The sequence below is a fragment of the Telopea speciosissima genome, chromosome 2, assembly GCF_018873765.1.
Source record: "Telopea speciosissima isolate NSW1024214 ecotype Mountain lineage chromosome 2, Tspe_v1, whole genome shotgun sequence".
In the NCBI taxonomy this organism is placed as follows: Eukaryota; Viridiplantae; Streptophyta; class Magnoliopsida; order Proteales; family Proteaceae; genus Telopea; species Telopea speciosissima.
The window spans coordinates 54,279,274-54,307,050 of NC_057917.1; the positions used below are offsets into that span (position 1 = coordinate 54,279,274).

Sequence of the window (27,777 nt, forward strand, 5' to 3'; positions counted from 1 at the left end):
AAATAACTATCGACACAGCACCTTTGTTAGACCAAGAGTCCATCAAAAAGGACTGGAGGACATCAAGAGATGGTCGACGCCATCAAACACAGTACCTAGATTGTACAGACCTTGACTCATTCGAGAAGATGTTGCCAAAAGATGTTCTAGGCGCCCTTCCATTTTCTCCAAGATGGCACCATCCATCCATCCATCCAAGTGGATCCCATATCTGAGTTCGTTCAACCAACTCGTCCTTCTTTCCAGAATAATGTGAACCCTAATTTCTAGTGTTTCTATGCCTTCTATGATGAATGCGGCTGGAGCCAACAGAAGCCACATGCTGACTGTCCTCCCTGAGATTCTCAAGCTGATGATCATCATGACTTTGGCACAGCATTAGCTGCAAGTAGTCCCTGACCATCTCGAACCGCTGGCAATGCCCTATAACAACCTCCTTAAGACGAATAAAAAGAGACCCAACAACAGTTGTGGCCTTGCATGGCCATAGATGAACAAAAATTGTTTCAAATCACGAACCGAATCCACCAACGAGACTGAGAAGACAAAACACCACACCCAGGACCTCTAAAAAACAGCTACAACGCTAAGAGATCAGCGAACCCAAACCCTAGCTACCTGAAAAGGAGAAAAACGAAAACAGAGTAAACCAGATGCAAAGGAAAAACCATCACCGTAACACAGGAAATGTCATTAAGAGAGAAAAAGAAAGCTTGACGAAAGAGAAAACAAGACCGGAGTGCAAAACGTGACATGGAGTTCTCAAGGAGTTCTTCCTGTGAGAGAGAGAGAGTTACACTTTAAAGCTCTTTGGTTTAGGACAACAATTTTCTCTATGCACTACCACCCAAATCCAATTACATCCATCCTTGGGACAATTTGCTAACCAAAAACAGCAGCTAACGAGGCAGATTTCCAATATCAAAGATCAGTTCAAATTTGGAGACAGGATACTATATGAAATACGAAAAGGCAAGGACTCCAGTTCTCCACAAAGCACATCTAGGGAATTCTTCCATGTACAAACTTCTTATTTCCCACATTCTAAATTTGGCTAAGTTGCAGTTAAATATAGTCGAAAACAAAATGACTATAAATACAAGGAGAAATGCCGAAACATGAAAAGGCATATGATTAAATTTAGCTTCGATATTTAACACCAACAATCCAAAACCATGATATATAAATCCAATGGTCAGAGTTGCTATATCACCCTTCACTAGGCACAATTAGGTGTACCAGCTATGCAAAGAAAATTTCTCCTCAAGGTAACACCATGTGAGTTAAAATCTTCACAGTATTACCAAATGGGTGCTAGCGAAGAATGAAAGATACCACTAGATATTCATCAAAAAAAAAAAGATACCACTAGATAAATTCCTAACAGTTGTGCAGAAGAATACTAAAGCACGAAGCAAGTTTACAGATACACAGCACCAATAAATTACCCATTATATCGCCCAAGTCTCTCTCTCTCTCTCTCTGCAATGAGAGAAGCCCTTCTTTTCATTCAGTTTCATCTTCACCTCACCAATGCATCTGGTCCCTGTACATTACCGCCCCTTTATACACCCTTGGTTTACCCCCCCTCCCCCCAAAAAAAAGAAAGAAAGAAAGGAGATAAATACTCCCCATTATTGAAAATGAAACCAGAAAATTCTACACAATCCTTTGACTTCACCATTTTCTCCTCCTTAATTGTGATTTATCAGACACATCAAGCCTCAAACCCGTACCCATACTAACTCAAACAAGGGAGTCGAGGTACGAATATTTCCTGCAACGGCCATACTGAAGGAGGCTACCATATGTGCGGTCCCACACACCAATGAAGAGGGACTCTGTATCAGGACTAAATGATACACCAGAGATCTCACCAAAGAAATCAATCTCCTGCTCCTTCTCATACCCATTCTTCACATCAAAAACATGTACAAAGTCTGCAGGTTCTGCCATTGCCATGAATTGACCATCAGAACTGAAACGGATTGATCGGATGGCTCCAAGTTTGCCCTTAAGGACAGCCACTGACTTCGAGAGGTTGCGGGCATCCCAAATTCGGCAGGTCTTGTCCTGGTTTCCAGTGGCAAACGTATGGCCATCAGGGTGCCAAGCTGAAGCAAATGAGAAATCCAAGTGTCCACAAAGAGGCATGACTGTCTGTAAGGGTGAAAGCATAGCATTAGCAAGTGTTTTCCAATTACATAAATCTGAACAGACATGACTTCATAAAAAAGTTTCTTTCAAATGCGAGCAGCAAGGATTAAACATTACCTTCCCAGTTTGGGAATCCACTAGCATTCCATCAGGGTTGTCCCCAACAATGACAAGAAGCTTACCATCAGGACTCAGAGATGTATGCTGTAGACAAAATCCATAACAAACATTTAGTACCATTAACAAACCAGTAATGGGGGACTGCAGCTCTGATCAATTATGGAGCCCTGGCACTCATGATACATGAGAGTACACTTCATCACTTTCAATTAAGGTCCAGTACTCCAATTTGGCTGGCAGTAATTCAAACAGCCGGTAATCAAACTCATTTATGTTGGATAATGCAAAGACACCTGAGCATCACGGAATTGCAACCTCAACCTTACTGCTGAAATTCCCACAACCTATAAGAATTGAAACTTCAACTAAAAGTTGTGGAATTGAAACCGAACACTGTGACTGATCCAAATTTTGAAATAGGCTTTAGCCCAACCAACCCACCCCCGAGAAAACTGAAAAAGAAGATATAGTTATATAGTGCTTTGCTAGGAAATGAACATTGCTATAAAATTAAGGCAATAGGTTGCAGGTCCAGAGTAGATATTCTACCATGTGGCATGACAACTGCAAAAGTCCTAACTGTTGAATGAGAAGAGGTCACCATGGCCAGTTCAGGTGTCTAATTTTGGGTCCTAATTCAATGGTGGCCAACTGTATATTGCACATTTTCCTCAATATTGTCAGTTCAAATTTGTCAAAAGACTTTCACCATTTTCCGTGGCTTTATTTTGACACTAGGAAAGTCAGAATTGTTTCAAACTTAGCACACAAGGGAGGAAGGGAGGCCTACCTATTACTAAACTTTTGGCTCACCTGACCTGCCTTACTAGATAAGGCTGGTGGAGTTGCACCAAGGTGAGGCCCATTGGACCTGCACCCACTTCCCATAAAATTATTCATATTCTTGCAACAACTATGCTTAGCTATGTTCAAATTGGGAACACTGGCTTGGAAAATTAAAAACCATAAAATGCAGTAGTATCACATATTGAACTGGTAAAGGAACTTACATTAACAGGCCATGGGAAACGGAAGTGCTTAGAAAGCTGAAACTTCTCCAAATCGAAGTCTCTAACTCCGCAATCGTTATTTGAAGCCATGAAGTGAATGGAACCACTGAAAAATTTTAAGCTTCATTAGCCTCCACATTGATAGGAAAGGGAGATAAAACCATGCAAGCCAAAATAACACACCTTGAACTGTCATAAATCTCAACAGCATTTGTGATTGCATTATCATCATATGTTGTTCTTGAACAGAAGCTAACTCCAGGTCGATCTAAATACTGCATTCCAACAAGTGAAGGAGGAGTCAACCTTAACATATAAAATTTTTATTCAGGAATAACATGTCGTCACACAGTCATGTCCAAACAACTAGACAAGACCAGTGACTGGCCTGGAATAACATGTCTTCACACGGTGATGTCCAAGCAATTGACAAGACCATTGAATGCCCTTGCCAATAACCTGGGTAAGCATCAGAAACTAAGTTGACTCTAAATTTTCAAGAGCCCATGCACATGAAAATCAATGGATTTTTTTTATAATGTCAATTTCAGCTAAAATAACTAACATGAAAACTTCAACAATTTTAATGACTACAGTTTAATATATACAACAATTTTTATCTACACTAAATAAATCAACATTATGATACAGTTAAACATTGTGCTGACTCATCATGTAGATACAATAAGACGAAGAAAGAAACAGAAACAGAAGGCCTAGGCCTCTGACTTGAATTCAGATTAAACTTCTTCAATCTTGTGAGAGCCTATAATTATTGTAATTCTAATTTGACTCAGAATGCTAAAATACAAAACTCTAGTCACGTGCTGATACCCAACCAGCATCTTGGCCATAGCTTTCCATTTCACCTTGGATTCACAAGGTATCTGCTCACGGCAAGGGTAAATCATAGCTTGCAGACTTGTCAACACCCAAGACCAAGAAATCAAGTCGATGTGTTGACTTCTAATGCGTATAACTCACCACATCAACCATGTGACTTGCTCGACTCACTTGATGAGGTGATGGCAAACCCAATGTCTCAAGTTCTAAGTATAGGATTCAAGAGAAGGATCTGGAATCTGGAAAGTGGATCTCCAACCTAAGGTATAATAGAGAAACTAATCGAGAACTGGTAGAACAGACTTACGGAAATAGAATAGAAGCCGAAAAAAAATCAGAAAAAAGAGGATATGAAAAATTAACTCAATGAAGATTGATCTGACGGATATGAAACTTGAGTCGAATGGCCTTAGGCATCAGATCTATCAGTCAGAAAAGTTTCACAGAAATCTGCGATCAAACTAACGCTACAGGGTAAACAGGGAAGGGATGATGAAACTATGAATATTTCAGAACTCAATAAAATAGATAACAGAACTTAAACCACCAAATTTCAGACCAATGTGAACAGATTTGGAAGAGTTATAATATGGATTAGAAAAGAGAATACTAGTGCTAAAACAGCGGATTGCCTGACACAGCAAAGAACTTGAAATCTAAGAATAAGAAGGAACACTAAGAATCAGAAAATAGAGAAAGGAAGGGAAAGGAGTCCACCAAGGGCCATGAGAATCCACCCACATAACTACTGAATCTATAGCAGCAAAATTACAAAAGACTGAATTTTCATTAACCATAAATCGTGGGTGAGGGCTATCACCAGTAACTCTATTTATAGACTATGCTCAGACTTCAAACACTCATTAATTGGCCGGACTTTACACACTCACAAAACCACCGACATGCTAAAGCAAGAGAATTACAGCAAATGGGGCACGTCAAAAGTAAAAGTGAAGCAATAATACAGACACACCGACACACCAACCATACACGTGTAAAGTAAAGAGGAACTCAATATCTTGCAACTAGAAGGATCCACGCACTACATTTTCATGCGGTCCAGCCGTCAACGAAGAGATAAGAAGGCTTCAATGCAGTAAGCTGATTATGTGCTAAGAAGATAAAGAGGAATCTTTCCCTTTTTTTTTCTGTGGCAGGAGATGACCCCTTCATTGTCATACTGGACACATTGTTCTGGCTGTGATGACAGGAAATCATAATGAAGCTGCAATAGTCTCTAGACAAGTGGATGATTCTGTCGTTCAAGAGACCAACCTTATTGTAATGATAGCAAGATATCTTTGGGAACTGTCGTTGGATCAATACCATTCAACTCACACATCTGATGTTTAAAATTCATCATTGATCTTGATAAGAAAATCTTTCTTCTTTGAGATTGAAAGGAATAACATTGAGAATCTGACATGTAGGAGAACGGATGACAAAATTGTCATCAGAACATTGCATCGGATCCTAAGGGCATAGTTCTAAAACTCGCCGAGATCTCGGAAAACTCAACCTGGTCAAGACGAGATAGCATGCAAAATAAGAAACATGCAATGTTTTGAAAAACTCGACCGAGATTTTGAATATTTCAAGAAATCTCGGTGAAATCTCGAATATATCGAGAATCTCAACCTCATCAGTACACCTAGAGTCATAGTATCGTATAGTTGGGACTTGGGACTATGTAATATGCATTGTGAACTATGTATTATTCATTGTACTTGGATTGGGTTCTATGTAATATGCATTGTGAACACTTCACTATATCTTGTGGTTTGTAGTAGAAACTTTAAGTCTTTAACTATTTCTTAAATAATTATTCAATATTATGTGTCTTCATCCATTATTGCATAATTTACTTGTTTTACTTGCCAATTATGTCTCATATCATTCAAACAATGTGTAGAATAAGCAATATTACATTAAGGGTTCAGCCTTTACTGCCAACCAAGGGTGCAAATCCAAAACATCAAATTGGGTGTTTTTTTTCCATATTTGAAGCTTTAAATATGTTTACTAAGACTAAAACAAGCTTCCCTTAAAGTTTCAGAGCCAACTGTGGCCATTTGCCCACCGAAACATAGTTCCGAAAAAAAAATATACACTGTCTCGCCGAGATCTCAATAACTCGGAAAACTCGACCTGGTCGAGATGGCTGTTCGAGACGAGTTTTTGAACCATGCCTGAGGGTATGGTGAAGAAAATCAGGGGTTTATGGAACATAGTTGTCAAGGCATTACCTAAGCAATGCCTAGGTGTCTAGGCGCGCCTATGCAGTCGCCTTGACGCCTTGTTGGTATCTCCCTGTGTCTAGACCCCCTCCGATGCTTTGGATTGCCTAGACGCCATGACAACTATGCTATGAAAATTAAGATAACAATTACCAAGATGGGGACTTGGTATTTCCAACCATGTAGCAACAGGATAATACCATAGAAGCATCTTTTGGAGATTTTTGTGGATGAGAGTGGAGGATGATATTTGTCAGTGTGATAAGAAGATACTTTGTACAAGTGATGATGGAGCATTCTTGTTCTAAAGATGATGGAAATGTGATATGCTTCAAATAATTATTAGAATAAACATAGCATTTCCAAATATTTCATAGGGAGAGGGTTCTCTGAACTTAAGGCGTTCTCTACACCCACACACATGAGAAATTTGTATTCGATTTTTCTATGGAAAAAAAAAAAAAAAATCCAGTGTGTAGGTGTAGAAAACGCCTTGCGTTCAGAGAGACTTTTCCCTATTTTATAATAACTTTGGAATTGGAAGTAGGTAAAAAAGGATAATCTGGATGCACGGTGATACCATCAAAGCACATATTCCACCGGTAAACTGTGATTTCCAAAAGGTTTGGAAATTGTTGATGCTCCTCTGATGAAAGAAATGATTAGCTATCAAGATTTGGATTTCTGGGGGGTAGTTCAACTGAATTTATCGGCCCAAGAAAAGGGAGTATGGGTAAGATTGGATCAGTTGGTCTGGAAAGGAAATCCAATAAAACATTGGTTTTACCTTTTTTATGTCCAACCTTAAGACAACTGGAAAAACAAATTTGCCCATCTGAGGAGTTGAGACTGAGGAAGCATCTTTCTTTTGAATTGAAGCATGTGAAGGAAGGAGATCATATACATTTCAATCTGAAGAGTGTATCCAATGAGATGAAACTGAAACTTCTCAATTCCTCTTCTGACTGGTAGGATTCCTTTGAAATTAGAGAGGTAGTGAATGATGCAGCAAGGACTCTCAGTTGGGCCATGGTACGGCTGTATCTGCCCCAAATTCTGGGTTTATTCATATCAAGTAACCTATGCCAGCCCATTCTGCCATATCAACCAGAAGTTTAGTTGGGAAAGTTATTAGCTATCGACCAGCTCTTTTAGGAGATTATTTTCCAGATTTTTCTTTGGCCATTGACTTGCTGATTTGTAGGAAGCTATTTTCCAGATTTATTTCCTTATGTCTCAGTTTTCCTTGCAGGTTAAGGAGGAGATAATGACCAGATCATGTGGGCTCCGCGGCCAGCTAGCTTGGAGATAATTGACAAGATCTTGTGGACCCCATGGCCAGCTTCTGCTATTGTGTGGAAGGTTGTTAGATAGATTAGTCTTTGTTACTAATTAGGATATTATTCAGTTATTTGATGTAATTAGAGTTAGAGATAATTTAAGATTATTTTCTTTATTGCGCTAAAGACTAAAGAGATATCTACCCAGATTTGGTGGGCCCATGATCTTGCATAGCGTACTTTGAATCCAAGAAGGTTGCTGCCTTGCGTGGGGTTTTAGAAGTTTATTATTTGGTTTGAGATATTTTTAGGAGAACCTAGGATGTAATCGGTTGGATTTACAAATAAAGGAATAGGCTGATAACCAGCAAAGTTGAGTTTGAGAAAAGAATAAGTTTTTGGTTAAAACCATTAATGGCTGTGAGATACATTTGAGAGGTTGAGATACCTATTGGTGAGAGGCCTGGGAGCAAGGTTTAAAGTATCGATACCAGGTATCGTATTGGTCAGGCGATTTGACGTATCGTATCGAAGATACATATCGAAAGGTGCAGAAACGCATCAAAATGGTCAACATACACATGGAAATACACTTTTGGACACAAAAAACAATATAAACAAGGAATATATAACATATATCATGCATAAACACCAAAATGGAGAATAATGTATAACCAGACAAGTGCGTTAAATTGAAATTGTTATAAAAGATGATGTTTCTTACATGTTGTAATCGTCTATATCCATGAAGAGTATTGAATGATGCAAAGGATGATGTTGTAGCACTCCTTGATTCATTAAAGTGTGAAAAACCAAGATATAAATGCAAGATTTTAGTCTCTTAGTTGAGAGTTTTCCTTCATTTTTATGTTAGAATAGAAGTTGTATCAAGTCTGTGAGTGAATATGGTTTTTGTATGAAATGTATCAATGGTATCAGTATGTATCGAATCGTATCAGTCGATACGTATTAAACCACCCACAAAATCCTTTACTGGACGTATCGATACGTATCGGTCGTATCGTATCGTATCGGCTGATACAATCCGAGACAATCCATTTAAAAAAAAAAAATACGTATCTATTAGAAGACAGAATTGAGAGAATACTTGGTTGATCGATGAGATCAGCCAAGCCTTTATATTTATAGAATGAAATAATACAACCAAAAGTCAGAAATAGCCCTAGTCATAGCCGACATATGACTAGGAATACATAAAATAGAATAAGAAATAAAATAAAGCAGGAAAAGACCAGAATACCCCCACGGTTGGTATTCTGGTATATCTTAACACTCCCCCTCAAGTTGGAGCAAAAATATCACTCATGCCCAACTTGACTAGACTAGGATGAAAGACCCTTCTAGGCAGTCCCTTGGTGAACATATCAGCAAGCTGATCAGCAGACTTCATATAAGGAACACAAATAAGGCCTTCCTCTAATTTTTCCTTGATGAAATGCCGATCCACCTCAACATGCTCCGTGCGATCATGTTGTATCGGTTATGTGCAATACTAATGGTAGCCTTGTTGTCGCAATACAGCATCATAGGAAGGCAAATAGGAACTCCAAGATCTTGTAGCAAACCTTTTAACCAGAGTAGCTCAAAAATACCTTGTACCATAACACGAAATTCTGCCTCAGCACTAGAACGAGCCACCACATTCTGCTTCTTGCTACGCCAGGTGACAAGATTGCCACTCACAAAAGAACAGTAACCAGAAATAGACTTACGGTCTGGGGAACCTGCCCAATCAGCATCAGTATACGCCTCAATGCGTAGGTGACCATGGGGAGACAAGAGAATTCCTTTCCCAGGAGATGACTTCAAGTAGTGAAGAATCCGAAGAACAGCCTCCATATGTGAAGTGTAGGGATCATGCATAAATTGACTGACAAGACTAACAGCAACAGCAATATCAGGACGAGTATGAGAAAGATAAATCAACTTTCCCACTAGTTGTTGATATCTCCCTTTATCAACCGGATCACCCTCCTTTTCCTTTAGACGAACATTTGCATCTATAGGAGTATCTAAAGGACTGCACCCTAACAAACCAGTCTAAGTCAGTAGGTCTAGGACATACTTTCGTTGGGAAAGAAAGATGCCTTTTGAAGATCTGGCAACTTCAATCCCAAGAAAATACCTTAGTTTTCCTAGATCCTTAATCTCGAACTCTTGGCCAAGAAATGTCTTCAACCTGCTGATCTCAACACAATCATTGCCAGTGACCACAATATCATCAACGTAGACTATCAAGATAGTGAGTTTTTCGCCAGCCCTCTTGATAAAGAGAGTGTGATCTACATTACTCTGCTTGTAGCCTACAGAAACCATTGCTTTGTGAAAACGGCCAAACCATGCCCGGGGGGACTGTTTTAACCCATAAAGAGCACGCTTCAATCTACATACCTTTCCTCGATTGCTGTCACAAGAGAACCCTGGTGAAATGTCCATGTATACCTCTTCATCGAGTTCCCCATTGAGGAAAGCATTCTTCACATCAAATTGTTGTGAGTCCCATCCAAGATTAACTGCACAAGATAATAGTACTCGACGGGGATATTTAGCTTAGCAAGAGGGGCAAATGTCTTTCGGTAATCAATCCCATATGTGAAGAGTAAATCCTTTGGCCACAAGACGTGACTTATACCTCTCACAGCTTCCATCCACCTTCGTTTCACTCACAAACACCCACTTGCATCCAACAGCAATACACCGCCTGGTGGAAGAGTCATAAGCTCCCATGTGTTATTTTTTTCATAGGCGTCCATTTCCTCCATCATCATTGATGGCTTCCACTTTCCATTGGGAATAAGTGTAGGGTTGGGATATACATATGTTGGGCCTTTGTTCCCAAGGGTTTTCTATGTATTAGGCCAATTTAGTGGGCACGAAATAGAGAACCTATATAGGTTGCATACGGGATTAGATACTTAGTTTTTATTTTGTGTTTTTAATTGAACGGTTTAAATTGGTTGCATCCAATTGGTTCAATTGGTCTAATTTAAGTGAAGTGATCCTATTTGGCTAAGAGGTTCTTATATCCTATTGGCTAGTAGGAATCTTCTTTTATTTTAAGTAGTTTAAGTTGTTTTAAGTCATTAGGACTCTATTTTGGTCTATTTGAGTTTCCTAGTCGGTTTAAGTTTTGCTAATAGGTTAGGGATAAGGTTAGGCCATTCCTTTTTGAGTAATACAAATCTATTTTTGAGTCTTCTATATAAGTTTAGGGCGTAAGGGAGGCCAGATTGTATACGAAGTATTGATTAATAAAAATTAGCTTTATGCTTCTTGCCTTTGCTCCATCGTGAGTGTGCCTTGTGAGTAATATCAAGGTTGAAGGGATTGGTGGATCTCCAGTCGACTCCTTGCATCGTGAAGCTCCGGAGGGCTGCTACTATCTCCTTGCATTGTGAAGATCGGAGACCCCATTGTTCATCTTCAAAGTTGTTGCCATTGAAGACCTGCAGGTAAGAAATTCTGCAACTATTCTTCTTCCTTCTAGAAGGTCACATACAAGGTGATTTTCGTGAGAATTCTGCCCAGCCAAATCTAACCATTAGAATCGCTAAAAATTTGATCAAGTCTTTCTCAAATCCTAAGAGAGACTCGATTCAAATTTCAGCACCATCCACCCATCGATTGTCTGAAATTACAGTTTTACCCCTCTCTCCTACTTCTACTAGGAAACCTCCATAACTCCAAATCTGTCCATCGTTTCAAACCAAACTTTCAGCATACATCCCTTACATCATTGTTGACACTCGATCCAAGTTTCAGCCCCAAACTCCCACTTTATCCCCTCCATTCCTTCACTCCATTAAAACCCAAAACTTGTAACACAATTCTGTCCAGTAACTGCAGAATTTTAAAACCTTCCCAAATCCTATTATTTTCATACCATATTGACCCCTGCACCTGCCCATTAATACCCTATAAACCCCTTTCCCAATATCCAACCCTAACCCTAGGAATTGACCTAAATCCTAGTGCTGTCCATTCGAACCAGCGCCCTATTTTTTTGATCGTTGTTGCTAGTAGCCTCCCCTATCTAGGACTAGAACATCTCCCCCGAAGGAGAATAGGAACCTCCCCGTGTAGGAATATCTCCTCCTGACATAGAGGGAAGGGTAGGGATAGGCATACTCGGAACAGCAGGGACAGTCGGCTGAACATCAGGGACAGCAAGGGTAGACTCATCATAAACATGCCTAAGAGGGGGGTCTACGGTCAACACATCTTCACTAGAACTCTCCACCTGAAGAGGTGGGGACGAATAATAAGAGAGAGCCTCGTGAAAGATAACATCCATACTGACCATGGTACGGCGGGCAGGAGGATAATAACATTTGTTCCCTTTTTGGGTGGCAAAGTAACCTAAGAAAATGCAACGGAGACTACAGGGCTCAAGTTTGCCAGGAGATCTAGTATCCCTAGCATAACAGACATACCCAAACACCTTAGGGGGAATAATATAAAAGGAAGAGCCATAAAAAAGCGCAATAGGGGACTTGGAAGCAAGAACCCGAGTCGACAGCCTATTAATCAAATAGGCTGCAGTAAGGACAGCATCTCCCTAATAAAAGGATGGAACATGACGGGAAAACATTAGGGCCCGGGCCACCTCCAAGAGATGGCGATTTTTCCTCTCAGCCACACCATTTTGGGCTGGAGTATCAACACAACTGGTTTGATGTAAAATGCCATGGGCAGAAAGGTATTTTGGAACTGACCTTCCATATACTCTGTCCCATTATCACTCCTTAAAATCTTGAGTGGCATTAAACTGGGTCTAGACCATCTTATGAAAATGCTGAAAACAAGAGAAGACTTCACTCTTGTTATGCATGAGGTATACCCAAGTGAAACGGGAATGACAGTCAATGAATGTAACAAACCATCGCTGGCCATGAAGAGAGGCCTTACGACTAGGTCCCCACACATCAATATGAATTAAGTGAAATAGGGAAGAACTTCTTTTATTAGATATAGGATAATTGGATCGTGTCTGTTTGGCCAACACACAGGGGTCACAAAAAAATTCTTCCTTATTACAATTTTTAAACAAAGTTGGAAATAAAAGAGATAATGTGCCCAAAGAGGGGTGTCCTAATCTAGAATGCCATTGGTGCAATTCAGAAGAAAAAGAAGATGGCTGACATAACTGAGAAGGCAAAGCCTGTTGCGGTCCATCATCAAGAAGATACAATTCACTATGCAGCCTACCCGATCCAATCGTCCTCCCCGAGTCCAGTTCCTGAAAGACACAATGAGTAGGGAAAAAAGTCACTTTGCAATTCAAATTTTTTGTAATACTACTAATAGACAGATGATTAGTAGTAAATTTTGGAATGTGCAAAACAGAGGACAGGGTAAGTGAAGGGGAGCAACTGATGGACCCCTTTCTGGAAACAAAGAAGAGGGAACCATCAGCTACCCGAACTTTATCTTTGCCAGAGGAAGGGGAATATGTATAAAAAAGTTTAGAAGAACCTGTCCTGTGATCAGTGGCACAGGAGTCTATAATTCAGGGAGCAGAGACAACCGATGCACAGTGACCAGCAAAAGAGATACCTGAGCGGGCAAAGTGGGAACCTAATGGAATGGAATAACCGACAGGAACAGATGTAGTAAATGCAGTGGAAGACTATAACATACGCCGGAGAGCCTGGAACTCCTCCTGGGAGAAACTATTTTCAGCAGTGGGTGCCGGAGCTACACTTTCAGTGTGGTTGGCTTTGTTTTTAGGTTTAGCACAGCCACGTTTAGCCTCAAAATCAGCAGGCTTCCCATGTAATTGCCAGCACTGGGCCTTAGTGTGATAGAGTTTATTGCAATGTTCACACTTGACAGGCTCCCTTGGAGGGGCAGCAGTAGTGTCACATGAAGTAGCTTTAGAACCAGCAGCCTGTAGGGCTGATCTTTCAACAGAAGACCCAACAGTATTGCAGCCCGACGTGTCTCCTCAATAAGAACATAAGAGAAGGCCTGCTCCAATGTAGGGAAAGGCACCCTACCAAGTACTTGCACACGGATGGGATCATAATCAGCATTAAGACCAGCCAGGAAGTCATAAACACGAAACTTATCCACATAGGCTGAATAAGCAGTAACATCAGCAGTTGTGGTCGGCTGAAAGGGGGCCTAGTGATCCAATTGTTGCCATAGACTTTTGAGGACAGCATAGTACTTAGTCAGTGACAGTTCCTTTTGGGTAGTAGAATGGAGCGTCTTCCGGATGTCATACACCTGTGCATCATTCCCCAATTGTCCATAAGTGCCCTTAGCAGTAGCCCATATCTGTGCAGCTGTGTCAAGAAGAAGGTACTGGCTGGAAAGTTTTGTGGCATGGAGTTCAAGACAGAAGACATAACCATAGCATCATTGGCAGCCCATCGGGTCTTGGCAAGGCCCTCTTCAATAGGCTGTTTAGAGGTGCCATTAAGATGCCCACTGAGTCCTCTACCAGCCACAGTCAAGGAGAGAGACCTGGCCCATATGAGGTAATTGGTGCCATCAAGTTTAATAGAGGCTGCATAAGGGAGGAATTCTGTCCGTGGCTGAGAATCACCTCCAGAGTTGGCCGTGGTCACTTCTGAGTCTCCCATGGTGTAGATAATAATGTGGCAGCAAAACAGAAATAAAAAACCTGATCGAGCAATCCCTTTGGTAGCAAAAGACAGGGAATAGGATGGCAGCAACAAGCAGCCCTAAATCCAAAAAAATCGATAAGCAGGGTTTTGAGGAAAACCCTGGAAGAGAAAATCGATTGGGATTTAGGGGTCTTCAAAAGGTGATAAAAAAACTGCAGATATATCCTTGAATGTAGATGAAGATGTTCTCAAAAAACAACAGCCCACGCAGAGAACAGAAATATGCCCAAATCAACAGTTGTCAAGGTTTTTCAACCCTGAAAGGAGATCGATATGGGGAGGTGCTTCAATGCTGGGGAAGATAACCAGAGACAGCAGCTGTCCAAAAAACTGCAGTGATGGATCCCAATAAGAAAAACCAGCTTCAATTTGTAAGGGGGGAGACTGATCTTCAAGAGGGGAGAACTCCAAAAAAATCGCAGAAGGGTGGGCAGCAGCTATCGAACCAAAAATCTTCTTAAACCATCAAGTGTAGAGGTGATTGATTAGGGCAGCATCTATATCACAGATCACCTCATTAGATCTGCCCTAATTGGAGAAGAAAAAAACAGAAAAAAATGGAGAAGATCGAGTAGGAGGGGGGGGAAAGGGATCGAGTGGAAGAAGATGAAAAAGGAGAACAATGGAAAGGGAGGGGGCTTAGAAACAGGCTAGATCAGAGAGACCTGCTCTGATACCATATTAGAAGACAGAATTGAGAGAATACTTGGTTGATCGATGAGATCAGCCAAGCCTTTATATTTATAGAATGAAATAATACAACCAAAAGTCAGAAATAGCCCAGTCATAGCCGACATATGACTAGGAATACATAAACAGAATAAGAAATAAAATAAAGCAGGAAAAGACCAGAATACCCCCACAGTTGGTACTCTGGTATATCTGAACAGTATCGGTATGTATCGTATCGGTACCGACCGATACCGATACGGATCAGCCGATACGATACATACCGATACTTTAAACCATGCCTAGAAGAGAGAGACTCAATCCAAATCTATCCTTCTACCTTTCTTTATTAATCGATTTGCTTGTGAGAAATTTGTGTCCAGAATCTACGGCAATCTGAGATACATTCGAAGATCTAATTGGGTGGTTGCTACCCTTGTTCGATTGCTGAGAAGTGCTACTGCTATGGAATTAGTTCCTAGTTTGGGATTAATTCTACATTATTTGGTATCAGAGCCTACCGTGGTCAGCCATGAAGATAGACATGCAACAAGAAGCTTTGTCCAAGAATGATCAAAACTCGAGGACAAGTTTTTTCTGTGGGGGGGGGGGGGGGGAATTAAAGCAGCAAGGACTCTCGGTGGAGCTAAAGAAGGGATTAACTCTAAGTTAGAACTGTGGAGGTCAACCTTGGAAGCAAGAGATTTTAAGATTAGTAGAACGACGACAAAGCATATGATGTGTAATTTTAGTCACACCTTGATGAATACTAATATGGTGCGAATTGAGGAAAGAGAGATACCACAAAGTGACTATTTTAGATATATGGGATCAATCATAAATAAAGAAGGTGACATAGAGGATGATGTTACACAGAGGATTAAAGTGGGTTGGATGAAGTGGAGAGGTACGTTCGAAGTGCTGTGTGACCGACGTATTCCTCTAAAACTTAAAGGAAAGTTCTATAGGACTGTTGTTCGCCCGGCCATGATGTACGGGGAAGAATATTGGGTAGTTAAGAAGTGTCATATTTATAAGCTTTGTGTAGTAAAGATGAGGATGTTACGTTGGATGTGTAGAAAAACATGGAAGGATAAAGTACGGAATGAACATATAAGAGCGGACTTGGAAGTTGCCCCGATCAATGGCAAGCTTCGAGAGAGTCGCTTAAGGAGGTATGGTCACATTCAAAGGAGACCTAGGGATGACCCAGTAAGGAGGAGTGATATGATTCCGATTGAAGGAGCCAAAAGAGCTAGGGGAGACCTAAAATGACTATAGGAGAAGTGGTGAGGAAGGACATGCATAGTCTAGGTCTGGTCCCAAGTATGACCTCGGACAGAGCCTATTGGAGGGCAAGGATCCATACCGCAGACCCCATTTAGCTGAGATTATCCTGACGTGTTGGGCTGTACTTTTTGCCTCTTATTATCTTTCATCTTTCTATTTATTTCCAATCTTCCATTTGTCATTTTCCTTTGTCTTTTCTCATCTCTTTCCCCTTCCCTCTTCTCCAATTTTTTTCTTCCCTTTTTTGAGTATATCTATGTCTTCTCTATTCTATTTGTTTGGATCCATGTAGCCGAACCCATTAAGTTGGGATAAGGCTGTGTTTGTTGTTGTTGTTGTTACTCTCGGTGGGGCTAAGGCAGGGCTGTATCTGCCCCAAATTCTGGGTTTATTCAGACCCATATCAAGTAACATATTCCAGCCCATTCTGCCATATCAACCAACAGTTTAGTTGGGAAAGTTATTCGCCATCAATCAGCTCTTTTAGGAGATTAGTTTCCAGATTTTTCTCTGGCTATTGACTTGTTGATATGCTGTTTGTAGGAAGATATTTTCCATATTTGTTTTTGCTGATGTAGACATTGATGCCTTCCCTTCCCTAACAGTTCAAGCTTTTAGATGAAACGGTAACAAAAAATGGTATGAAAGCAGGGAGGTCAAGTGTTCAACCCTTAGGAAGTACATCAGAAGAGTTTTCCCGCCATTTCTTCTCCCTCGATGCCGCGCGAAGGAAATGCCGTGAACTCCACATGCAAGGACCATGGGGATCATGGCCTGCACGTGCGGGGGAGTGTTGATGTATACATCGATACCAGTCCTTTCCTAACAGTTCGAGCTTTTAGGTGAAACAGTAGTAAACAATTTCCATATGTCCCAGATTTCCTTGCTGGTTAACGAGGAGATAATCACCAGATCGTGTGGGATCCAAGGCCAGCTAGCTTGGAGATAAATGACAAGATCCCATGGCCAGCTATTGTTAAAGACCAATGATACTGCATGGAAGGCTGTTAGATAGATTATTCTTTGTTTCTATTAGGATATTGTTCAGTTATTTGATGTAATTAGAGTTGGAAATAATTTTGGATTATTTTCTTCATTGCTATAAAGACTAAAGAGGTAAACCCAGATATGATGGGCCCATGACAGCTTGCACAGAGTATTTTGAATCCAAGAAGGCCTTACGTAGGGTTTTAGAAGTTTATTATTTTAGTTATTTTCTAGATTAGGAATAGGAATCCTACTTTAATTGGGATTTTTGTTTTGAGATATTTCTAGAAGAACCTAGAATGTAATCGGTTGGATTTATAAATAAAGGAATAGGCTGATAACCAACCAAGTTGAGTTTGAGAAAAAGAATGATTTTTGGTTAAAACAATTAATAAAGTTGAGAGGTGAGATGCCTTGAGTGGGTGAGATATCTATGGGTGAGAGGCCTGGGAGAGAGTGAGACTCAATACAAATCTATCATTCTACCTTTCTTTATTAATCGATTTGCTTGTGAGAAATCTATGTCCTAAATCTACTCATAGAAGAAGGACTCGTCTCAAGTACAGGTTTCGGCCAGACAAAATAGCGAGTTGGGGTAAATTTTTATTTTTTTTCAACTCGATGGCTGGTTTTGATGGATTTTAGACCTAATTTGGTCATGAAAGTTGGTATACAGCCTATTTTGAGCCATTTAAACACAATGACACTATCAAAGTTTGAAAAATCAAAGTCCAAATAGAAGTTTCACTTAGGGGGAAACCAGGACAGATACTTATTTACACTTATTCATGCCTAATATCATTTAAGTAAATGTTTTTGTATTTGTATTTCAAAACAAAGTTTTCCAACAAATCCAAAATTGCTTAAATCTGATTTATATTGAAAAAGTTATGTACCGGTCAAACTTAATTTCGTGTGCGCGAATGCTGTCAAAATCTTTCTGAATGAAAATATTTTTTGGAAATCAAAACAAATGAATATTTTACCGCACTTTTGGTTTTTAGCAATGTTTTACCATATTAAGATTTATGGAAGTTTTAGAATTGAGAAAAAACCATAGTTGTCATGGCATCGCCATGGCGGCCATGGCGTCCTGACGCTGGAGAAGCCTGCATGGCGACCTACGCCATGGCGTCCCTCTTTGATTTCTTCTTCCTATCTCTCTTTCCCTCTTCGATTTCTTCTTTCCCTCTTCGATTTCTTCTTTTCCTTTTCGATTTCTTCTTTCCGTCTTCGATTTCTTCTTTATTTCTTCTTTCCCTCTTCGATTTCTTCTTCCCGTCTCTCATTCCCTCTTCGATTGCTTCTTCCTGTCTCTCTTTTCCTCTTCGATTTCTTCTTCCTGTCTCTCTGTCTCTGTTTTGCAACTAAGAAGTCGCCAGATCTGATTCCAGGAATTAAATATTCCTTGCTTAGTTGATTTCTGTGATGAGTTCTTGCTGGAATTGATAGAACATGATGTGGCGATGCTTTTACGAAGGTTTAGATGCATCGAGAAGAGTTGAAGGAGTTATTATCTCCTTCGTACTTTGCCTTTTCCGTCCCAGACTGAAGTCGTAAGGTTGAAGATAACCATAAATCCGATCGTGGGTTATTACAAACCCTTATTTTTGCCTTTTTCCTAAAGTACCCTTCTCTCCTTTTATTCCCCTTTGTCCATACTTTACACATCCCTCCTAGTTTACCCTTAGTCATTAAATCAAAACCCTTTTATGCCCTTTCTTAGATTCTGCTTAATTACAAGATTGCCATCCTTAAAACTTGAGAAACAATAGAGAAAAATAAAACATGGTTTGAGTATACATCTATTAAACCATTAAAAATAGAGAAAATAAAAAATAAAACATGGTTGACATGCTCGCCATGGCGTTGCGACATGTCGATATATCGACGTGACACCCCTCCCCCATCGACTTGGATCGCCGTGACGCCGTGACAACTATGGAAAAAACCCAGCATTAAAAAGTTGAAAATTGCATCTACCGTCGAAAATCCAATTTTTGTTCTTGAACTGGGGGGTTGACTTTTTATCCTTTTGGAATTTTATTTTTTAACTATTTTTATTGGATTCAAATAGGGGGATATTTGCTAATTTATGAATAATATCTTAAGTAAATGAACTACAAAAACATTTACTTAAATGACTAAGCATAAATAAGTATCTATCTTGGTTTCTAGCATACATAAGTGTCTGTTTACCAAGATTTGCATAAATAGGTGTCTGTATACCAAGATTTCCCACCAAGATGACCAAAACCACGAGATCTCGCCGAAATGGGGTAATAAATGGTATCAAGATTACCAAAACCATGAGATATCGCCAAGATCTCGCCTGAGATGGGTAATTTTTCGTATTGACTGACATCTTGTCTCGACCATTTCAAATAGCGAGAAACTCATCTCGCTAGTTCTCCTTCCATGAATCTACTGCAATATGAGATCCATTCAAAGATCAAATTGGGTGGTTGTTATCATTGTTCGATTGCTGAGAAGTGCTACTACTGATATCTTAGTGATCTTGTTGTGGAATTAGTTCCTAGTTGGGGACTAATTCCACATTAGTGATACTCAGGCTGCTTGAATGTCCACTCTTGTAACCACAAATAGATCTCTTTCCTGCTTTTTCTTCAAAAAATACTGCCCAGTGAGTATCATTGGCATCTGTTTGAAGCATGGTTCAAGGTCTCGGTTTTGGACCTGGATTGGGCCAGGTAGAAAACCGAGTTGGGCCGAGAACTGGATGAGTTGTTTTTTTTTTTTTACTCAAAGCCAAGTTTTGGTGGGTTTTTTACCTAGTTAAGTCATGAAACTTGGTATACAGCCTATTTTGAACCATTTAAACACAATGGCACTATCAGATTTTGAAATATCAAAGTTCAAATAGGAGTTTGACTTCGGACCCTAGGTTGGTAGGCTATGACATACTAATAGGCCCTATTCTACACATAATTTAGTAGTAGAAAGCATACAATTAATGTAAAATACCGAGATAATACCGAAATCTCGAGTTAATGTTGTTTCCTTAACTTGTCCTGTGTGTCGTCTCGGACCTTCAAAAAATCGAGATATCTCGGATATCTCGGCGAGACCTTGTTTGATGGTTTGAAGCATTTGAAGGCCATCCGAAGGAATCTGTAGTAGAGGAAGATTGTCATAAAGCTTCTTGAGGGTTGATACTGCTTCAGTATATTGGCTAGACCACAACATAGTTGTCACGGCGTGCGACCCAAGGCGTTGGAGAGGGTCCAAAATCAAGGCGATACCAACTCGGCGACCAAGGCCTCCGCCTAGGAGCCTAGGCGACGCCTTAAAAACTATGGACCACAGAGGTGGATCTTTTTTAGTAATGCATGAAATGGAACCGTATATTTTATCAAATTCGGAATGAATTCTGCCATATAATTTACAATGCCAAGAAATTGTTGAATTTGATTTCTTGTGAATGACTCCTCTGGGAATTTCTGCAGAGATATGGTAATGTGTGGCTGAAGATGATACTGCCAATCAGAAATGGTAATTTGCAAAAAATCAACTTTGTCAGTGCCAACCACAATCTTCGTTGCTATTATACCAAATTTTGGATAATTTGGTGGAACTATTGCAGCAGTTTGACATGATCAACAACATTGCTGGAGAAGAGCAGAATATCATCAATGTCAATGCTTGAAATTGTATTGGTTGAAAGATTTTCATCATGGCCTTTTCAAAAACTGATGGAGCATTTTTGAGTCCTAAGGACATTACTGTCCACTGATAATGATGACCAGGGATGCAGAAGGTTGTCTTGTGTCTCTCTGTATGCTCAATTCCAAGTTGCCAAAATCCTGCCTTTAGATCAAATTTTGACAATACCTTTGCACCAATGAGTTGCAACAATAGAGTGGAACAAGTTGGCAATGGAAACTTGTCGTCTACAAAAAAAAATGATTTAATGGCTCATAATTTATTACCAATCTCATCTTACCAAAAATTTGCTCTGACCTGTTGTTGACATAAAAGGCTTCGCATGCCCTTTGTGATGATGTGGGCTCTATTAAACCTTGCTCTTGCAAGAGTTGAAGTTCATCAATTGCCATTGCCAAATGTTATGGGTTCATCCCTGAATTACTGGCTCAAGTAGGATTAACGTCTTCATTCTTCTTGAAGGGCAGATGCATCAAGAATTCTGAATTTTGCCAAAGTGGAGAAGAATGTTTCTGCAAGAATTTTGTATGAGACTCAGCACAGGACTGTCTCAAAATCTCTTCTTTGAGGGGAATGAGACATTCAGCAAGATAGAGATATAGGAGTCAAAGGAAGACTGAATCTTTTATACTCAAGACCACCGCATGACCATTTAAATCCTAGAAGTTTTTGCAGAATATCAAAGCCAAGAAGCATGTATTTTCTTGGGAGGGAAGATTGATGGAGGGCCGGTAGGGGAGAAGGGAATCTGGGAAAAAAAACAGAGTTGCAAGGGGAGAGAGAAGAAATTGCATAAGAAGAAGGGGCGAGAAGAAGAAGATGGTCACACAACCATTGCTAAGTCATTGTACCTCACCAATAGCAATAAACAAAACTCAAAATTCCATTCAACAAATCTGCCACTTGCATAGTTACAAACTGGTATTTAAAGAAAATTAAAACTCCTAATTGTAATCTAAAACTGAAAATTAAATTCCTAAATCAACTCTATCATTAATTAGCCTATTAAAACTTAAAGTATGGAAAGGACTCTACCACTAAGTGGCCCATTTAAAATAAAAGATTACAAGATAAAATCCCAACTAATTAAAAACCTAATAAATAAATAAATTAAATATCCTACTAAACCCAAAAACCCAATTGGAGCCAGTTCATCTTCACATGGATACCCAAATGAGTTTGGGTCGGTCCAAGGCAATGCACCTGCATCAAAGATCCTAAGATCCGGTGAGAAATAACTTTGGTGGGACTAGGTTATGGGTTTCTAGAAGCATAAGATTACTAGGTTCAGAAATCCAATGAAACCAAAATTAGAAATGTAAACGGATTGAAGAGGAGACTTTTGGCATTCGAATTCGGTTAGTCATCCGGCGGAAATATAAAACCTTTGACTGGATTCGTTTTCGACTGTGAGACGGATATCCGAAAAATCCTATTTGAAAAGTGCGAGTTAGAGAGAGAGAGCAGCTGGGCAATCTCTGGCAGAGAGAGAGAACCCCACGAAGAAATTTACATCTCTTTCTCTGAAAAATTCAATCAAAATTTCATTATAATGGTAACTGTAATGAAATAAAGAGAGAGAAGTTCCAGCAGTTATTTGAGATTCCTCTATTACCGTTCTTCCAGTCTTGTTCTTGCCTTTTCCCTTTTGGTTTGTAGATGTTATCCTATTTCCGTCTTAGATCTGGATCGAAGATGATGAAGGAACGAACAGCAAAGATGCGAAGAGGCAAGAGTCAACTGAACAGAGATCACTTGAATACTCTATTGCCGGTCTTCCAGTATTCTTCCTGCCTTTTCCCTTTTGGTTTGTAGATGTATCCTATTTCCGTCTCAGATCTGGATCGAAGATGATGAAGGAACGAACAACAAAAAAGATGCAACGAGGCAAGAGTAGACTGAACAGAGATCACTTGAATACAACTGTGCTCCACTGTCTCCACTTTATTAGTTTTTTTTTTAATTATTAGTTCAAATTAAACTAATGCGTTTACTAAACACTTTTTAAGGGGTAAACGTCCACTAACACATTCCACCAGAAAGAAAAAAAAAAAGAGTCTACTAATACTATCTTACTAAAAAAAAACCACTAACACTGTGAAATTAATATTTATTTTATTTTATAAGGGAGAAAGAACGCCAATTGAGCGTGTGCGCTGCCCCTGCACCCAGACGCAGGGGCACACGAAACGACCACCACTCCCCCCATGGAAAGGCGGAATTTCCCAAGGGTGCGGCAGTCATTTCGCGCGCCCCTGTGTCTGGGCACAGGGGTAGCACACTGCACGCGCCCAGGTAGCATTCTCTTTCCCATTTTATAATATTACCACTAAACGAATCAGATACATAATGGGATATCTGTATCCGTATCTGATTAGTTCTCGAATGGATTAGAATATTTTCCAGATAGTGATTTTCCGAATACGGATACCCCTAAACGAATACGAAAGCGAATCGAATTCGGATTTTCAACTATCTGTTTGCATCTCTAACCAGAATCGCATTAACAGGTTTAGAAACCATATTATAAAGAGATTTGATAACTAAGAATCAGAAACTCAAATGGGCCTAAAATTCTGATCGCAGCTCAAAACTATGGCCAAGAATAACTCCTCAAAATCTGATTGAAATCAGATGACCAGATCTGGAGTTATGGATTAATGCTATTGGCAATAGGGCTCTAGAATTTAGGGTTTCAGCATAACAATCAGAAACTTAAATCTCTAATTTGATATTCAACAAAAGAGCATAATAATGATAAGGTATTAGATTTAATAAGTGACTCTAAATCTGAAATAGCAAGTAGAATCTGATCTTCAAAACAAGTAGAATGAAGAAACGCACTGCAGTAGGACTCTAAGAAATCAACATCAACATCAAAATTTTAAACTGTGGGTATGTTTAGAATAGTTTACAATTAACAAATATGTAGTTTGATTTAAAATCTAAAAAGCAAACCATGGAGAAATTGAAATTCCAGCACATAGGACATGCTCAACAATAAAATAGAAACCAGAAAATACCAACTTGATTTGATGATGGATAAGATGACGAAGAAAGGAAGAAAGATGGATATGAACCAAGCATCTCACCTGGAACTATACTAACATCCCATCAGCCAACCTTAGCATCTCACCAAGGGTTGCTAATGCAACTCATAGAAGCTGTTCTGAGTCACACAGAACATGGGAGCAAAGCCCCACTTTATTCATCATAAAATTTGTATGCCTTGATGGCTGATTACAAAATCATATATAGAATCTCCAAATATGACTTATAACATGACTAGAAAAAAAGCCTAAACCAACTAGTAATCAAACTGGCTACAACTCCTAAACTGACTCAAGAACCTCCAGTTGTGTTTGGAGTCCTAAACCAACTAGAACTTGACATAATGAAAGAAAATCGACTCATAACAAGACTGGACTAATAGATTCCTAATCCAGCCTCAACTAGGACACAAACATAATCAAAATAGGAAAAGAAACTGAAAACAAAACTGTACTTAAATAGAACTCCATAGTAGAGTAGGAAGAGGATTGCAAGTGAGACTAGGATTCCTAGAGAAACTAAGAATTCTGAAATTCCTTAAACCACAAATTCTTATTCTTCTCTTGGCACTGCTGCTAGCGACCAAATACGGCATCACTAGGACTTTCAACTAAAATAGTTTAATTTGAGTGCTTGTTAAGGTTCATGTTATAGACATGTAGCTGAGTAAATGAACACCAGCCATTTTCAGCACATGCATGTGTTTTACTTAATATCATGTGTACTTGTGCACATAGTACTAAAACTCGTTTCGTCTCGGTCGAGATTTCGAGAATTTCGAGTATCTCGGTCGAGTCAAAACGAAATGCAACATCGAATTGAAAAATGCAATATTTCGAATATTTTGGAAATTTCGATCATCTCGTTTCGGAAATTTCGGAAATCTCGGTAATTTGGGTCATCTAGTTTAGAAAATTTCGGAAATCTCAGTCATTTTTGGCATTTTACACCCACAGAAAAAATACCATATTTTGACGAAATTTCGGTATCTCAAAAATTTCAGTCAGACCGAAACACCGAAACGAAACGAGATTTAGTACTATGCTTGTGCATTCCAGAGCAGAAACTTGGACAAAGAAATGAACAAAGTTACCTTGCAAATAAGCTCTCCCTGAAAACCTCCAGCAACTACCAACTTATCCTTTACTGCCAATGTACTAACTTGGGTCTGAGTAAATCCCTCAAGGAGACTCCCAGGATGTTTCTACACAAGGGAAATACAAACTCAAGTTCAACTTCAGGAAAGAGCCATGGCAACAAAATATCTACTATTTTCATATAGCCAATACTAATAATATGAAGCAACTTTGTGACACACAATTTTTGTGAGAAACATGCACCTCACATGGTGCAACATGCCCTGAAAGATTGAGAATTTCAGATTTGTTGCAAGTTAGTGAAGACCAATGAATAATGGAGTAGTGTGACATGAGGTAGACATCGTGCTTTGATGTAGCCCAAACCAAATTCCTGAGCTGCAAAGACCAACAAGAAATATGTGGGTTATTCACACATCATGCAGACATGCTAAGCTGCAGATGCTACAAAACGTGCATATAATATCAAGAGAAATTGTTATAAAACCTCCAAGACTAATGACCATCCAAATAGGATGTAAAGGAATGATGATAAGTCCTCATATTCAACAGTTTATGCATGTAGAAGATAAATATGCACATAATGATTTAGATGGTGATTTTAGCCTTAGATGATTCCGCAAAACATTCTCAACTTTTTTATCGTGATACTACTAATAATAAATGTTTTTGGTTGTTTTGGAGGAAGAAAAGCAATTCTCACTACAGATGGACCATCTTTTTCAGTTTTTCCTACTACGAATAAACCATGCAGAAAAAAATAAAGCCCTTATGATGGAAGGTACAAGGTCAGAATGAACTTTGATGTCAACATACCTGGAAATGAAGGATTGTTGACTTCACAGATCTTGTATTGCACTGGAACTCATAATACATGCCTCCTTTCATTGTGCGTTTGCATTCCTAGTGTGCAAAAAAGGAGTGAACGTGAAAATTATCAAGGGCTTAAGATAACAAACTTGTGACTATTTGGGAGGGGGGGATGGGTAGGGAAAGTAATATTTACCTTTTCAGAACCCTCTCCAGATTGAGGAATATTCTCATAGTTCTTGTACTGTTCTAATCTGGTCTGTCTATACTTTAACCTGGTAATGTTTAATCTATCCCAAGGGATTCCTTGGATATCTTTTCCTCTCCTAGCTTGTGCAGACGAAGTATCTGTTATCTTGTTGTTCTGCAAGGGTGGGGAAAAATGGATATTCTGAAATGGATATATATAGTGTATTCATTGAAAAGCTATGCAGAGGAAGATAATAAAAGAAAGTAAGAAGTTGCAACAATTAAAAAATACAACGGAGGTTCAATAAATAAAAAAAATGAACAAACCAATTGATCATATTCATCATCATCCGACTCTGAGTCACCCATTCCTCTACCACGAAACTCTTGATCCATATCATCATCAACATCCGCCATTTCATAATCATCAGCCATGTAGTCGATATCATCCCCTTGGTACTGGGACATGTTCTATGCAGAAAATGTATGCCTATGCCAATATAAACAATGCACATTACCCTCAACAAATGGAAAGATTGGATTAGAACATAATTTCAAATGTCAAAGGACAAACAAAACAAGTTAGCGAGCCAAATGCTCTACCAATAAAGAAGGCCCTGAACTGTTGTAAGACGGTTTATATGCTCTTTTGTAATGTTCCTAGCAGATAAAATAAATCAACCCTGACTTTATTTATAGATATCTATAGCATTAAAATTAACCAAAAGAAGACAACAACAAAAAAAAAAGGTTCCATTTCATCTCATTGAATTAGCTCCGTCACATGCAATTTGAAAACAATTTGCATGTTCTAAACCCTGAAATGGATGAACGTATAAGGCATCGAGAAACCCTCAGATGAAAGCAGGAAGGTTGGATTTTCCACGTTATTTATGCAAAAAAATAAAAAAGATAAGATTTTTAATTGTTGGATCCATGAAGGAAAGTTTTTTTTTAAAAAAAATAATATATAATTGATTAATTAAAATCAGAAAAAAGATGGTATAGGAGGATGTTGGAGAAGGGGGGGAGGTGAAGATGAGACCTCCTGCTACACCCTAAAATATGCAAATACAAATTGTATCAGGGCGGGGCAGCGGAGAGTAGAGATGCCCACACTGTGCATTGTTTGTGCTTTGTTCTCGTGAACGATAAACACATTACAGATCGGGGGGTGTTTGAAGTGAGGATGCTGATGGCTAGAGACACCGAATGCAGAACCATCAGCAAATCCCGATTCACATATGGAAAGGAGAAAACAAGTATACGAAGAAATAAATCGAACTGAAAACAGCAAATATGCAGAAGAACATACATACAACCGATATTGACAGCAAAAAAAAAAAAAAATCAGGTCTTGAGTCCTTAGTCCAATACAGAAAGATTTAAAAGAAGAAATAAAGAAAAAGATACTACCGTCAACTGAAACATGCAAACCCTTGAATGAGAAACAGAAAAAAAGGAAGAACATTGGAATTATTAGAGAGAACTGCGAGGGTTTCTGACCTTCGAGATTACTTTTTCACTAGTCTCCCCTTTATTGGGCTCTGTGGGGATCCAAACCGATCAAGCTTCTCCAGGTCTAGCTGAATTCAGATAAAAATCGATCAGTATTCATGGCCTGACCTCCTTACTGTAAATCTGCAATTCGTTCGTTCCGGAGAGAGTGAGATTGTAAGAAGGTTATACCAAGAGTA

General features: G+C 39.3%; 1 protein-coding gene across 4 annotated transcripts; it reads right to left on the minus strand.

The window, feature by feature from the left end:
• Window positions 1-1,351: 1,351 nt before the first annotated feature.
• Window positions 1,352-27,777, minus strand: LOC122652710 (uncharacterized WD repeat-containing protein C2A9.03-like). Of its 4 annotated transcripts, none has more exons than XM_043846528.1 (10): window positions 27,587-27,777; window positions 26,408-26,570; window positions 26,088-26,255; window positions 25,898-25,984; window positions 25,325-25,459; window positions 25,078-25,188; window positions 3,471-3,562; window positions 3,288-3,393; window positions 2,275-2,361; window positions 1,352-2,160 (listed from the first exon to the last, which is right to left on the minus strand). In XM_043846528.1, the coding sequence occupies exons 2-10, from the start codon at window positions 26,546-26,548 to the stop codon at window positions 1,747-1,749; spliced, it is 1,341 nt and encodes a 446-aa protein (XP_043702463.1). In that variant the 5' UTR covers window positions 26,549-26,570; window positions 27,587-27,777; the 3' UTR covers window positions 1,352-1,746. The 4 variants fall into 4 exon arrangements, with proteins under 4 accessions (XP_043702463.1, XP_043702465.1, XP_043702464.1 ...); XM_043846530.1 differs by lacking the exon at window positions 27,587-27,777 and adding an exon at window positions 27,497-27,515; XM_043846529.1 differs by lacking the exon at window positions 27,587-27,777 and adding an exon at window positions 26,684-26,740.

What these genes read in the sequence shown, in the direction of transcription:
- LOC122652710 (XM_043846528.1), bottom strand. Translation starts at nt 26,548, where the DNA reads ATGTCCCAGTACCAAGGGGATGATATCGACTACATGGCTGATGATTAT. An exon ending in GAGATTTATGACAGTTCAAG is followed by an intron (nt 3,394 to 3,470) that starts GTGTGTTATTTT and finishes AAAATTTTTCAG; the next exon opens with TGGTTCCATTCACTTCATGG. An exon ending in TGGATTCCCAAACTGGGAAG is followed by an intron (nt 2,161 to 2,274) that starts GTAATGTTTAAT and finishes TCACCCTTACAG; the next exon opens with ACAGTCATGCCTCTTTGTGG.